This window comes from Corvus moneduloides, chromosome 20 (genome assembly GCF_009650955.1).
Source record: "Corvus moneduloides isolate bCorMon1 chromosome 20, bCorMon1.pri, whole genome shotgun sequence".
Taxonomy (NCBI): domain Eukaryota; kingdom Metazoa; phylum Chordata; class Aves; order Passeriformes; family Corvidae; genus Corvus; species Corvus moneduloides.
In genome coordinates, this window is record NC_045495.1 from 5,864,190 (window position 1) to 5,879,652 (window position 15,463).

At 49.2% G+C, this 15,463-nt stretch overlaps 2 protein-coding genes across 5 annotated transcripts in view; one reads left to right on the forward strand and one right to left on the reverse strand.

The window, feature by feature from the left end:
- Positions 1-716: 716 nt before the first annotated feature.
- On the reverse strand, positions 717-4,306 carry PEX12 (peroxisomal biogenesis factor 12). The gene is made up of 3 exons (XM_032130249.1): positions 4,149-4,306; positions 3,207-3,751; positions 717-2,545 (listed from the first exon to the last, which is right to left on the reverse strand). Exons 1-3 carry the CDS (start codon positions 4,272-4,274, stop codon positions 2,146-2,148), a joined length of 1,071 nt encoding a protein of 356 aa, XP_031986140.1. The 5' UTR covers positions 4,275-4,306; the 3' UTR covers positions 717-2,145.
- Positions 4,307-4,438: 132 nt separating this feature from the next.
- AP2B1 (adaptor related protein complex 2 subunit beta 1) overlaps positions 4,439-15,463 on the forward strand; it is a 77,809-nt gene continuing 66,784 nt past the window's right edge. The window contains exons 1-5 of one of the 4 annotated variants that reach the window (XM_032129547.1): positions 4,439-4,496; positions 8,635-8,692; positions 10,661-10,766; positions 12,723-12,858; positions 14,452-14,697. In XM_032129547.1, coding sequence (XP_031985438.1) covers positions 8,656-8,692; positions 10,661-10,766; positions 12,723-12,858; positions 14,452-14,697 — 525 coding nt within the window. In that variant the 5' untranslated portion in view covers positions 4,439-4,496; positions 8,635-8,655. The other 3 variants (XM_032129544.1, XM_032129545.1, XM_032129546.1) reach the window with 3 other exon arrangements.

The window sequence follows — 15,463 nt, forward strand, 5'->3', positions numbered from 1 at the left end:
ATCTACAGGAACTCACAAAATCTGCCAGGTAGCTGCTGAGCCTCCCACCATGGTGGGTTTAATGCTTGTTACTCAGCTAAGCTTTAAAGGACAATTTATTGTGTAAAAGAGTCATTACAGCTGCTCAGAACTGGGAGGCTTCGATGTGGGTGGTTCTGTGCAGGTCTTGGACTTGGCCAAATCCAAGTTTGGCAGGGACAGGGTGTTGTGCAGCAGGGAGTGGAAAGCAGCCAGGGCCTGGCAGGCGGGCATCTGGTGGGCATTTTGGGAGAGGAAGAGGCATTAATCCCGGGAGAAGGAGCTGTAGAGGCCCTGGAGCAGTGTGGGATCAGGTAACTGCTGTGTGTTAGAGAATCCTTCTGCATTAGAGGGAGGATGGTGCAAAACCTGCCCAAGAGCCCTGCGGTGCTGGTGAGTGAGTCAGCACTGGTCAGTCTGTCCCATGCCTGCCCAGCTTCTCCCTGAGCAGCAGACACATAACTTGGAAAGTATAGGAAGTATAAAAAGAAAATAAACCTATCCTGAAAAGGAATCATCAGTCAAATGCTTATTTAAATGAGCTGTTGCATTGGAGTCACCAGGACATTAACAAAAAGTAAAAAGTGATTTGAAACCTCAGGAAATCTCACACCTTGATGTGATTTCTCTTCCAGTAAGATTCATGTGTTCTCAGTGGCTCTCTAAAGGAAGAGAAGTATCTTCATGGACCCCATAGCTACTGGAGAAGGGAGAAATGAGACATTTTTATTATTATTCCATAGGGGCACAGGTAGAAGGGTCAGGAAGGTGTACAGAGATGATAAAGCATCAGGAACAAATCTCATTTATTACAGTAGGTGTTTTGGGAAGAGGCAAATGACTGCATTTCCCCCCATTATTTGGTAACCTTGCTTTCTTGCTTACAGATGAGGGAGGATATTGGAGATTTTTATCTTCTGAAGCAGAGCTAAAGTGAAGGGAAAATGAGATGCCTGGTTCAGTGAATTAAATGTTAGAAGATATCTCTTAATTTGGAAAGACCAGAGTGGGGTCCTGTACTTTGTGCAGCTAACTTTGCTCTCGTAGTCTCTAAGCACTGCCACTGTGATATCTGGAGCACTGCTGCTCCCTAGAGTCAGGAAAACAATCTCCCATCCCGAAAAATCAGGTGTCAAGCAAGAGCCAACCATGTCACACAGGTTTTCTTCCCTCCTGTGTTCAGTGGAAGGATGTTTTGTTCTGATATGAATGTGCTACATGGTTGGGGCTGGAATAATTGCAGTGTAATGCTCAGGCATTAAAGATTCTCAGCCTGCAAAATGCTAATCTTACATCCACTATCATCACATGAAAAGATGAAAGCAGCTTTAGTCTTGTCTCTCTTATGTAAATAGGGCCCCCGGAGGAGCAAACTGTTTTCCCAATAACCAGAAAAGAATTAAATTAGGTTCTCAATCAAGAAAGAATTTGGCTTTATAAAAGCTGATAATAACAAATGCAAAGACTTATTTAACAATAAACCACTCTCATCACTTGGCAGTTTCTGTTTTAATCTGTCATTTTCTCTCTTGTGCAAAAATTGTCACATTCCTCTTGTACCTCTTGTTCCTTTAAAGAGTCAAAAGTCTTGATTTAGAACCGCTGATGGGAATTAGAGGGTTGGTGTTCTCAATTCCAAGGTGAAGAGCCTGAAAATGCAGGAGACTGAAGAGCAGAGGTTTAAGCCTGTCTCCACCTCTGACAAAGCCAGAGCTCACCCTGGGCAGCTTCCCAGGCCTTTGTGCTGCCCAGGGAGGAAGAACTTGCCTGGAGAATTTCTCTACCCCCTTAATTTGCTGGCTCCTGCCCTCAAGCAGGACCAGTGCTGGTCTTTGATCCTCACACCTGCATTCCTCTTATCCAAATCAATGTTTCCTCCCTTTCAGCTGGTCTTTTAAGGCATTTCTGTGCTGGCTGAGGGGCTGGGGCTGTGTGATCCCTCTGCAACTGCCACAGGATGTTTGAACAGCTTATCAACAAAGGGGAGAGCCTTGCCAGAATGTGCAAAGGCAGCAAAGCTGATGAACCACCGAGTTCAAAGGCGCTGTAGAGCTCCCTGAGGAGCTGTGGCAGTCCGAAGCCTTCCATGGGATGTAAGCAGAGGTGATGGAGGCTCCTGGAAGCCTTTCAGCTCTCAGGAGAGTAGAGTTTGACCAGGTGCTGCAGCTCTGTGGCATAGCCTGTGACTGGGCAGCGCTGGTGAGCCTTCACATAACTGTAGACACAGCGGTAGCAGAACACGAAGCCGGACGTGGCCAGGGCCGTGGCGTTCACGCGGACCTTGCGGCACAGAGGGCACACGGTCTTCAGGCTGGGCAGCAGAGCTGAGCTGGGCTCGTGCTCCAGGTGCACGGGGGGTGGGGGAGTGGGGAGCGCTGTCAGGGACTTGATGGTCTCCTGGTTTTCCGAGGAGTACCACCAGTCCAGGAACTGCAGGAAGAACACGCTGACGGACAGGCCGGTGGACAGGGAGAAGGCAATGCCACCCAGAGCTCTCCTCAGGGCCGACTGCACTCGTGATGTAAAGCTGTAGCAGAGAGAAGTAGGGAGAGATGGTTACTACTGCACATTTATCCATCTAGAGACCACAGGGAAAAGCACCTGGGGAGTCACTGCTTTGCACAGCTCCTTAATGCTAACTTGGTTGGTCAGTGTGTCCCATGTTTGCACTTTTTTGGATGTTTCAGGTTCTTTTTGTATTTTAAGAAGGATCCAAATCCCGTTTTGTTCAGAAGCCTAAATCAGAAGAGTTTGGATTAAAGGGTCCTGGACCACAGAGTGTTTCACTCCTGGATCACCATTTCACAGGATATTCAGTGTGCTCCTGACTAGCTGCTGCTGAGGAAAATCGAAGAACTAAGTTTCAATCCTTTCAGCAACATTGCTACAACTGCTGCCCCTTCCCTGTTGGAAAAGTGCAGGGGAAGACTAAACAGGATAAAAGCTTGCATGCCCAAAACCACCCCCAAACTCTGCAATTTTGTTACCACAACATCGTTTCAAACTAATTCCTGCTACCGGTTTCCTTATTTTCACTCACAATACACCCTTCTGAAGCACATTTTGCCAGAGGAATTTTCAACTTGAATTTTTGGACAACAAGGCACTTTTACTTGCAACATCACCTCTAAATTAACATACCCACGGAACACCCTGGAGAGCAGCAGCTGAGCCAGGTTCTGCCATACCTGTGTGTTTGACTTGAGGTGGTTTCAGCCCATTTCTTCTCCAAGGCCTGGATATCCTCCGCAGTCAGTCTGACCAGGCGGACACCTGCCAGCTTCAGCATGGGGGAATGATGCTCAGCCTTCCCCAGGATGTAGCACAGTTGCTGGATGAGAAACCAGCCCTCCCAGGTCATGTTTACATAGGGGTAGGCAGCTAGAAAGGCTCTGTAGAAGCGCTTCCAAGATGACGATGGAGGGTGGATGGAGTACTCATCCTCTTCCCTCAGGCTGGACACCAGTTTCTCCAGCTTTCCTTTCAGGTAAGGAACAAGAACCAGCAGGAGCAGAGACTTCCAGTGCTGCCTCTTTGGCAGGCCGGCCGTGGCCAGAGGTTGCTGTCTGCCCTCTCCCATGGGGATCCTCTTCAGGCTGTAGAAGTTCTCGGAGAAGGATGCGCTGCACCTGGCCAGGTAGTGCTGCTGGAGCAGCAAATCCAGAAGGACGTAGATCTCATCAAACCAGCGCCAGAGGAAACCGTATCGGCCAGGATTAGACTCAGCAAGCACCTATTGTGAAAGGGACATAAAACAGGAGGAATCATAGAGTGGTTTGGGTTGGGAGAAGCATTAAAGATCATCTGGTTCCAGCCCCTGCCATGAGCAGGGACACCTGTCACTAGACCAGGTTGCTTCAAGCCCCATCCGGCCTGGATTTGAACACTCCCAGGGATGGGGCAGCCACAGCTTCTCTAAGCAGCCTGTGCCACGGCCTCACCACCCTCACAGGGAAGGACCTGAAAGCGAAGTAAAGTGCTAAATTATAAATTACAGCAGCTATAAACGACGCCTCTCATTCACAACACAAGCCAGGCGAGTCACAACTGTCCCGCTGCCCGTGAGTGCGGCCGGAGTTACACGCCGACATCCCTCCTCTCCCATTACCCGTGGCCCGTCTCGCCCTCACCTTAACCAGGTGCTGCAGGGCGGGTTTCACGGCGGCCATAAGGCTGTCCTGGGCCACCGCCTCGAATACGGACGGCCGGTCCCCGCCGGCCGGGGCGGCCGTGAGGTGCGCGCCCACCTCCGCCATGACACCGCCGCGCCACCCCGCCGCCAGGGGGCGCCTCGGCCCCGCGCCGCCGGGCGCCGCTCCGTCCCGCCCCCCGGAAGCGCGGGGCCGCCGGCGCTCCGCCCGCTGCCGCTGCTCTATGGTGGTGGGGCGCGGCCGCTCTGGGCGGGGGAGGGTTTGATCTCGCTGCTCGCGAGTCCGCCCGGCCCCTCCACTTCCGGCTCCGCCGCCGCCCCCGCAGCGGTGAGTCCGGTCCGTGAGTGGGGCCGGGGCTGAGGGGACGGGGACTGAGGGAGAGGTGGGAGGGGCACTGGGGGGCGTGGGGAGGGGACACGGGGAGGGGGTGAGGGCCACTGGTGGGGTACTGGGAGGGGGGACTGCGACAGGGCAGGGAGGGGCACTGGTGGAGTATTAGGAGGGGCTGAGGGGGTGCTTGGAGAGGATATTGGGAGAGGTGAGGGGCACTGGCGGGGTGCTGGCAGAGGGTGGGGAGGGGTGGTGGGAGGGGATACTGGGAGGAGGTGTGGGGCACTGGTGGGGTACTGGGAAAGGGCGGGGAGAGATGCTGGTTAGGGAGGGGCTGGCGGATGATGGGAGGGCGCTGGGAGGGGATACTGAGGGGACACGAGGGGTGGGGGGACTGGCGTAGGGTGGGGAGGGGATACTGGGAGAGGTGAGGGGCACTGGTGGAGTACTGGGAGGGGGAACTGGGACAGGGTTTGGAGAGTCGCTGGGGGGGCACTGGGAGTGGCTCTGGTGATGTACGGGAAGAGGATTGAGGGTCACTGGGAGGACTGGGGAGGTGGGTGCAGAGAAACTGGAGGGGTGAGGAGTGGGGGTCACTGGGTCCTGGGAAGAGGCACTGGTCTGGGGTGAGGGTGGGGGTGGCTGGGGGATGGACTGGGGTGGGGCTCGGTGGGATGGGAATGAGCACAGTAAGTTCCTGAGATACTGGTGGGACCAGGCAGGGATAAGGGCTGGGTGCTGAGAGGGACTGGCAGGCACTGCTGGGGCTGGTGGTGCTGGGGAGGGGAACTGGGATTGCTGGGGAATGCTCCTGCAGCTGGGGGATACTGACAGAGATCTGGGGAATGGTGCTGAGGTGAACAGGGGGCACTGGGATGCCAGTCAGGAGTGTGGATGCATAGTGGGAGACCTGCTGGAGGGGTGGGAGGGGCTGGCAGCAAAGCTGGGGTGGGGCTTCCATGGAATGGGGAGGTGATAGGAGGAGCAGGTGGAATGAGGATCACCAAGGGGGTGTTTGGTCCCCAAGATGGAAAAAAAAATCCCTGCGCCAGCACAAGTTCAGAGCTGCAGGCACAGCTCTTCCTCTGCCATCCACCTACCATTGTTCTGTTTATCTTCCTGTTTCTCCAGTGGCCCTGGGCCACGCTTGGGCTGTCATGCAGCTCCTTGAGAGGCTTTCCAGGAAAAGTGGGTGGCACCACTTACACTGGAGTTAAACCAGGGATCACTTGAGAGATTTAGGGATTGATGGTTTCAGTGTCCAGGAGCTTGGCTCAATCCCAAGGCCCTTAAACCTGCCACCTTCCTGTGTGAGATCAGTGCTGGGGAGCGGGTCAGGCTGACTGAAGTCATCTGTGGGGTCAAGCAGGTGTTGGTCAGACACAGGGTCAGGTTTTCTGCATGGTTTTGGGCTGAGGAGGCTTATCTTGCCTTGGTTCAGTCTGCATTGAAATGTCAAGCCACTGTTTATAGCATTAAGCATTGCTGGAGCTTTCTGGAGCCGTTCATTCCTCTTTTTAATTTCTTCTTGTTTGCTGGCGTTGGATCAGGAGGAGCCTTTTGCTGTCAGCTTTGACCACCTCTTACCTGTTTCCATCTTAGCAAGTGCTGGGCACAGAACAATAGTGAGGAGGGGGCAATCTGAAGTAGATTCTTCTTCTAAAAATACCAGGCTGTTTGTGATGTTATCATCTACCTTGGCTCTCCTCGGTGTCCAAGAAGCTGGCATTTTCTGCAGTCACACAAAGAGCAGTGTTTTAATTATCTGGGCTGTTTTGGTTCCATTTGCTGTAAAGCATGCTGAGATTGTTAGTGATGAGATAATACCCAGTGATGCTGGCAGGCTGTCTCTGAACAGTGTGCAAAGCAAGCTCTGACACACATGAAGTAGCAATCTGTGTGAGAAAAAGAGCTTTATCCTGTGCTGCACCTAAGTCAGCTCTCATTTACATCTTTTGAAGGAGGTTGTAAAGACTTGGGCTGTGCTTGGCCCTGTCTGGGTGTTTCTAGGATTCTTCATGTTTCCAAGTATATGAAAGGAGAAAAAGAACAATAACTGAAAGGAGAAAAGCAACAAAATATCCCGTTCTTGGGGTTTAACGGCTGCCTCTGAAATTCAGCAAGGTTCCTTCCTCTCTGGGTGTAGCTTTATGCAACTGGGCTGATGTTTATGGCGTTTGGGTTTGGTTTTTTCCCTCGATTTTCTCTCTAATCTGCTGCTCTGGCCCCAGCTAAAGCTGTATTAGAGTAGCTCAGCTGAGACGTGACCCTGGATGACAAATCCCCACATACCGCAAACAAAGAACATCGAGGCCACGTTCAATGCTTTTGCATGGCACTCTGCCAAATACTCCAGTTGAGAAAAACATTTTAAGTCTTCCTTTTAAGCCGGGCTCAAACCCGAAGGACTCTGTCAGCAATAACATTGCAGCTGAGCACAGACTCTGATTTTAATTACAAAACAAGCGCCACAGCAGCCTCTGCTTTCGGGGGGAGCTGTGAGATTTTTGCTGGAAAAATTGCACTCGTTGTGGCTCATGTGGCTTTTCGAACCCAGCCTCTGTTTTGGAAGGAGGTTAAAGCTCCTCTGCAGGAGGAATGTGTTTCCAGAGCTGTCTCCAGGCATAGTTTGATCTCCAGCTCAGCGGGAACAGAAAGGGAGAGAAATCACACCAAACCCAGTAATTCAGTCTAATTGGATGAGGTGGCAGCCAGGCAGGCAGCAGCTCCAGGAAGCTGGGAAAAGCAACAGGTTGTTCCTCATCCAGATGTTGGGCAGGACGACCCCAGCACTGCCACGAGAAAGGGCTGGAAATTGGGGTGTTACCCCTCAGCTGCTGCTGGGAATTCAACTGCTGAGGTGTTAAACTGATCCAGGTGGATGGGGGGAAAAGGAATGGTGCTGGCATTGGGGCTGGTGAAGGGATGAGGAGGGAAAGGGTTAAGGGACAACAATCTGATTGCACTGCTGGGCAGTCCTGGAGTTCAAAGCTGTGCTGGTCCTTTTGTTGCTGAGCCAGCAAGACCTGCAGGGTTTAGAGAGGCAGGACAGGCAGCATTTAGGGAACAGATGATTTACTGCTTTGCTGGCAGCCTTTAAGGTCATGGAACGATTAAGAAAAGGGGAATTGGGGCAAAAAAATAGAAAAAGGAGGAAAGAAATGATAAAATCCTTTTTGAGATGGTTTTAGGGTCATAGTTCCCAGCATTGATACAGACTTTCATCAAAAGCAGTAAAACTGCCCGCTCCTCTGCTTGTTTGGAAAATTGTTTTATATTTGTCACAAAGCTAGCAATTGTAAGAATAAAATGATGGATATCCACATATGTTTGGGCAATCCCTGTATTCCAAGGCATTAATTTAGTTCTGTGGGGCAAGAGAAGTGCTGGTGAGACCACTCCCATGGCTCTGCTGAGCGCTTGCTGCTCCAACAGCATTTTTCCATCCTGTCCACAGAAAAAAAAGCGGAGCAGCACTGAAATAATGAGCTTTGTGTGTGTGTCTCAGAGGTGGGACGTCAGATCTTGGCAGAGAAATATTTCAATTTCAAGCTTGAGAGAACTGAAAAGTAATGGCTTTTCTTTTCAAAAAACCACTGTTTTGCATCTCTTGGGAACAAAAGGAGGGAAAGGAATGAAAAGGCCTGGGGTGGGTGTTGCAAGTGGGGTTAATTGTGCCTTCCATCAAGATGCAGCACAGGCAGATATTGTTAGGGGGAGATGACAGCTTCCTTTGTGTGAAACATGGACTTCTCACTGCCAGGCGAGACACTGGATGTGCTTTTCCTTGGAAAATGAATCTGTGTACCCGGGAAAGACAGCTGCAGAGCATACCAGCCTCTGCTGATTATAAGGAGTTAAAAAAATGCCTTTTGCCTGCTGAGACTTGAGAATTTGGGAAGCTGGGCTGAGCACCACTGTTGTGTTTTTACCAAGCCCTTTCTATCCCTGGCTTTGCCAAGGAATACCAGCAGCAGGTGCAGGATGAAGACTGGGGAACTTGTGCCTGTGGATGTGAAGCTTTTTGCTTCCTGCCTCGCTCACCAACCATCGAGTTCCTGCCTCACAAACTGGGTGTTGCCACCAAACAGCATTCGGAGCTGACTCGTTCTTTTCTTGTTCTTCTTATTCTCAGGTGTTTTAAGGAACTGGAACCATGACGGACTCCAAATACTTCACGACCAATAAAAAAGGTTGGTGTTGAGCTGGTGCAGTGGATTGGAGGTGGTGGGTGGCTATTTTTACACAGCTTTTTTAACTGCATGCAGGAGCACTTGTGCTTTTCTGGTAGCTCTGTCCCTGTTTCTCTTCTTAATCATCCAGGGAGAAACTTCCAAAGTAGGTCACATGGTGACAAAAGACAAAACTGGGGTATTATAAGGTTTTATGATGCACAAAATGACCCAAATTTCTGCCTTTTCAAGGATCAGAAAGCAAAACATTGGGATATGAGTGCAGATCTGGTCAGAGAGAAAGTTTTGGTTATGGGCTAACAAGTGCCAGACTAAGGGTGGTTGTTAAGTTGGGCATCACAGGATTAAGTTGATGTGAAGACTTTAATATTTTGGATATGTACATCAAGCAAACATAATGGGTTTTCCTGCTGCCATTTTCTCCAAAGCTGCAGCTGCTCTGTTTGACTTTCCTGTGCCTTTACTGCAGGTGTGGTGGTCATCTCACCTCAGGACAAACTGCTGCTCTTAAAAATGGGAAGCCTGGAAAGGATCTTTGGGATTATTTTACTCATTCAGCTGTTTCAGAGCAGGGGTTGTTCTGCTGACACTGTCCCAGGCAGATTTTCTAACCTGTTCTTGAATAAAACACCTGCTGAGTGCAGTTTAAGCCTGATCGTTCTCCAGTAGATGTGGAAAATGGTTTGCATTAACCTCTCCTTTGCAGAATGGCTGGGTGCTCCCTCTGAATGCTTGCCAGTGAAAAAACCCACACTGTTGATCTATTTGTGTGTCATTAAGCTTCGCCATGGGCTCATAAATGAAGCTAATGCAGTTGACATCTTTCTAAGGAGCAGCTCTGAAGTTTAGAGCTAAAGGCAGGTTTTTAAGGGCTGGCTGCAGGGAGCCAGTCTGGGCTGTGCGAGGGCTGGAGCTGGCTCAGCTCTGCTCCAGGGCACAAGCTCTGAGTGAGTAATGCCAGGCTCTTCCTCAGGCAGGAGGGATAACGAGTGGTCTCTGCACTGCAGCAGCTTCTCTTCTTTTTTGGAGTCTCTGATAGTCTCTCTGTGTCAGGGTTTAATTAGTGCTGCTGCTCGGAGCAAGTGTAGGGATTGAAAGTTGGTGCTAGAATTTCGTCAGGGATATTTTGATGTTGGTGATGTGTGCTCAGGCTGTGGCTCCCGGTGGGAATGCTGGCTGTCCTTGCTGAGGAAAGCTGTCTGTCTGTCTGTTGGGAGCATTATCCTTCTCATACCACTGGCTCTGTCTGGAACAGGCCTGTTAAACAGCCTTGTGCGCATGTTGCTTTAGTTTATAAACTTGCTTTGCCACTTGGGTGACCCAGCCTGAAGTGGCTTTCTACACAGTAATACCTGGAAGAATAAATCATGGAAAAGGCTGATTTGGGAACCTTGGAATCCAGGCAAGCTGTGTTACATGCAGCTTTTGTTAGTGGTAGCTCTGTCTTTTTAGCTTTTTTCCACTGGATTAAACACACGTTTTTGCTGTTTCAGCCACTGTGTCCCACAACATTTGGGCCCTGCTCCAGCTTTCTCAGGAAGCAGGCAACGATGAGCAAAACTTAAAAAGTCTGGGCAAAATTCCTAGCTTAGGTTGTTTCTTGCAGGCACGAATCTGGCATCTCCAAATATCTTTTCATCCTGGTTATGTAATGGTTGCCTCAGAGAAACAGACGCTCCAGGGATGTGATTTGGTGTCCTGGGAGTGGGAGAGCTGCCACACGCAGCATGCTTCTTGTTCATGGCATTCTCCTCTGCAAGGTGTAGTCATATCAGTCCCTTGAGTGTTGCAGCTTTGCTTCTCAGTGAACCATGGTCTCCATAAAGTCTGACAGCTTCCAAGTGGTGCTGGACCAGTTTTATTGCAATGACAGGCCAAGGAAGCAAAAACTCACCCTTGAACTACCCCTAAAACAAGACCCTTTTCTTCTCCTGAGAGGCTCAGTCTGGTTTTTTTGTCTTCTGCCAGGAGAGATTTTTGAACTGAAGGCTGAACTCAACAATGAAAAGAAAGAGAAGAGGAAAGAAGCTGTAAAGAAGGTTATTGCAGCCATGACCGTGGGGAAGGATGTCAGGTAAAAGCAGCTTGTACCTGTGGCAGCTCAGATTGTCCTGAGACTCAGGTGTAGTAACACATGTTGGTGGAGCAGCTCTGAGTTTGGCACCTTGGTGAGGATGGCTGTGTCCTTGTCTGTACTGTGCCCAAATCACAGGTTTCCTGAGCTCCTTCCTGTCACTGAAAGCAAGAGAAACGAGTGTTTGCAGTGTGGGCTTAGCTCAGTGCCGAGAGCCCTTTTTATTTAAAACAGATCCAGAATTCAGCCATTTTGTAGGTCACTTTAGATGATGTTTTCTTGCTGCTTCCTGTCCTGGGTTTTAGTGTTACAAAGGTAATTCCAAGTTTTTCTTAGCCTTATCTGGCACAGCATGAATTGAAGCTACATGTTAAAACGAGTGATTTTGAAATTGAACCTGTGTCTTCCTGCAGCTGAAGGACACTGGCATTTACCTCTGCAGCACTGTCCCAAACACTATTTTCTGAGACAACCAGAAAAACCTGTTGGAGTGAATGCTTTCTCCCTTCCAGCTTCTCCTGTTCCCAGAGCCTAGCAGAGAGTCAGTAATTCTGGATTCATGGCAGCGTTGTCTGTTGCCACGGAAATCAATATAAGGTTGCAAATTTAGCATCATGACTTCATCATAGAATGAAGGAACATATAAACTGGAAGGGAAAAAAACCCTAATCTTTTTTGCCAGCAGCACTTATCCTTCACCTTTAGATCCCCACAGCAAACCTGGCAGCTGCAGAATCTTTGTGTAACTTCCTGTGTTATTCTGCAGTGCTGTTTACAGATGGCTGCTTGACATTTGAGTGAAATCCAGCTTGTCAGTGTTTAAGCTTCTAATCCCTCTGGGCTTTACTAGTCTGAAATCTGGCAAGTTCTTCAGAAGTGTCCTGCAGGACCAAAACATTTTAAAGCAACTTTTTTTTCTCTTGTAGGTTCATTTCCAGGCCTGGCATGGTAGAGTTTTCTTGTTTGGTGAACTCCCCAGTTAAAGCACTTTTAGGAAATTACATTAGTTTTCACCTCTTCTTATGTTAAAGCCACAGAAGAGATGAAATGATTATTATAAAAGTCATTGCAAACTGCTTTGAAAGGGAAGGTGACCTTTCATTAAACAGCAGGGTGCTTAAAATGGAACTGCAGTTTTTCTGGCTTCCTTGATATTGTTCCTATCCCCTCTGCATGCCATGCAACCTCACTCTTTTATCTTGTGGGTGGGAGTGTGGGTCTGCTGGAGGGCAGGAAGGCTCTGCAGAGGGATCTGGACAGGCTGGATCCATGGGCTGAGGCCAGGAGTGTGAGGCTCCATGATATGAGGTCCTGCACTCAGGTCACAACAACCCCTGGAACACTCCAGGCGTGGGCAAGAGCAGCTGGAAAGCTGGAAAAGGACCTAGGGGTGCTGCTCATCTGTGGCTGAACATGAGCTGGTGTGTGCCCAGGTGGCCAAGAGAGCCAATGGCACCTGGCCTGTATCAGGAATAGTGTGGCCAGCAGGACCAGGGCAGTGATTGTCCCTCTGTGCTGGGCACTGGTGATGCCACACCTCAAATCCTGGGAGCAGTTTGGGGCCCCTCATGACAAAAAAGCATTGAGGGGCTGGAGCACAAGTTTGATGAGGAGCAGCTGAGGGAGCAGCAGGGGCTCAGCCTGGGGAAAAGGAGGCTCAGGGGGAACCTTCTCACTCTCTGAACTCCCTGATGGGAGGGTGTAGGTGGGGGTCAGTCTCTTCTCCCAGGTAACAAGTTACAGGATGAGAGGAAATAACCTCAAGTTGTGCCTGGGAGGTTTGGATGGGATTGTAACAGGCTGCCCAGGGCAGTGGTGGGGTTACCATCCCTGGAAGAGCTTTAGGAGGTGTGTAGATGTGGCACCTGGGGACATGGTTGTGGCAGTGCTGGGGGAACTGCAGGTCTTTCCTAACATAACCAATTCTCTGATTTTATCCTTGCATTGTCTGTGCAGCTCTCTGTTCCCTGATGTTGTCAACTGCATGCAGACTGACAACTTGGAGCTGAAGAAGCTGGTCTACCTGTACCTGATGAACTATGCCAAAAGCCAGCCAGACATGGCCATCATGGCTGTCAACAGCTTTGTGAAGGTAACCTGCTCCCCTGGCACGTCAGAAACGGGTCCAGCACAGTGGCTGCCAGCATATCTTTGTCCATCAGCCTTTGGGAGCTTTAGCTCTGCTTTGGGGCTGGGCTCGTAGAGGAGGGTGCTGAATCCACTAGATCTGGGTCCTTTCTCTCACTTGTTCCTTCTGGTTTTTGCAGAGGAGATGACTTCAGCACCCCTGGAAGTGGCTGTGAGAGAGCCTGCTCCAGGGAAAGCTGCTTCTATTGTTTTACCAACTTCTGGTATTGGAAAACAGATTTTATCTGTTTCATCTTCCAGCCTTTGTAGTATCTGAGACATGGATATCAAACTTCCTGTTTGGATGTTTCAGCTGTGCTCTGTGTGGAAAAGCTTTATCTCTGGTGAAACTGAGAGACAGTTCACTGGGAAAACAACAGCCTGATTGCTGTGTTGCCTTTAGTTCTGTTGTCAGGTTGCCTCTCCTTATCTAGGAAATGTTATTTCAGTCCCGTGTTGTGCAAGATAAAACCCAGTGCTTAGAAGAAGTTTGAGACTCTTCTTAGAGTGTTTTAAAATCTGAGACGCTGAGGAATGGGGCTGAGTTTCAAGTTTCTCTTGTGGTTCTTGAGGCAGAAAGAGGTGAGAAGATCTAAGCTGAGAGCAGGTCTGCTCCTCTGGCCAGAGAGGATGTCCCTGTATTCCTCTCTGGAAGGAATATTGTCTGTCTTTAAAGTGTTATTCTGTTAGAATGGACTAACAAAATGATATTTTCCATCTCATGCCCTACAGGGAAAAGTCTGGTGTCCCTTTTGGCAAACTGAGGGACAGGTGTTAGTGAAGAGCAAGTGTTGACACTGGCCTGCACTAACTCAGCACTTCACACACAGTTCCCAGTTCAAGGTTTGGAATGCACTGGTAGGATGTGTCACTTCTCTTGGAGGCTTTAAGAGTAGTTTTTCAGCTGCAGGAAATTTGGACAGTGACAGGTAAATGCTTTTGTAGGTTGTTCTGTAGCCATCCCTTTACAGGCTGATTTCAGAGGAGCCCAGAGATGTAGATGGACTGGATATATGGGAAATTATGTAGTCTTGAAGTTCCAAATGTTATATTCCTGTCTGCTTTTTCTTTCTCCTCTTCAGAAAAGCACCTCTAGAGCAGCCTTTGCTTTAGTGCTTCACATGTTGTAACTTCAGGGATGTTTGTGTTTGGCCTTTAAGAAATAGGCCTTGATGACTGTTGCATTGTGATTTTTCCCATTACATCTCTTGCTCCTTTAAACCAGGAAGGTTGGAAATCAGTGAATTACTTTGTCTTGGGAGTTAGGTGTGGTGCATTTTTGGTGCTGAGAGCTGCCTCTCCAGCTTAGCTGTTGGATCATGTTGAAAGCAGCTTTGCTGAGAGAACGAAGGGACACCAAGATGACAATTTTACAAGATGGAAACACCTTGAGACAGTGTGAAATGTGTCTGTGAAGCAGCAACATTATCCCTGATCTGAAATACTTGCCTGGCTCTTAGCGTGTAATCAGAGAGATGCTTCTTAGGTAAGAGCAGCCTGGTTCTGGCTGCAGGGAATCAGTGGCTGCTGGTGCAGATTTGTTTCTGTTCTGGTGCAGGACTGTGAAGACCCAAACCCTCTGATCCGTGCCCTGGCCGTGCGCACCATGGGCTGCATCCGCGTGGATAAAATCACGGAGTACCTGTGCGAGCCTCTCCGCAAGTGTCTGAAGGATGAGGACCCCTACGTGAGGAAAACTGCAGCTGTCTGCGTGGCCAAGCTGCACGACATCAATGCCCAGATGGTGGAGGACCAAGGATTCCTGGATTCCCTGCGTGACCTGATTGCAGACTCCAATCCCATGGTAATGTATTCCCAGCACATTGCTTGAGTTTGTGTTGTTTGATAATCAGAAACGTAAAAGGTTTTTCACTGGCGTGATTCTGTTGGTTAGAGAACACTTGTTGCCTCAGAAAACAGGAAACATATTCTTTAGTTTGATCTGTTTGTGCTTTTGGCTGTCTTGAGTGCTGCAGAAGTGTAACTTCCTGGCCAGGTGAGTCAGAAGAGCAAGAAATACGTGATGCTGCTCCCTTGGTGACAGCTTGGAGCTCTTGCTTTCCTGCAGGCTTTGGCTCTTCTTGGAATAAGAGTTGGGATGAATTCATTTGCTAATGCAGATAAATCCACTGGCTTGTAATGAGTGGAGAAAATCGATGCTAATGTTTTTAATAAAGTTAAATGAGTGGTCAGAGCAGAGGTGGAGATCATGACTGAGAATTTCACAGGAATAAATTACCTGCTAAATCAGCATTTAATTATGCTTGATGAAGGGTCCACTTCCAAGCCAGGTGTCTCCTGCTATTATTTTGTGACTAGAAGGTGGTGGCCAAGGAATTGAAGTGCCCCACCGCATCCTCCTTTCATTCAATACTGTTTCCTATTTCCTGCTGGGATCCAGGGAGCATACCAATATCATCCTGCCCCTTAGTAGGGAAGAAAACTTCTGCAGCTCAGTTTAACTCAGAGTTTAAGGATGACTGCTACTTTTTTAGCTCTTTTAGAGCACAGACTCTGCTTAAAGACAATCTCACATTATTAGGGCAGGTCTAACAGCTCTTTCTATGCTG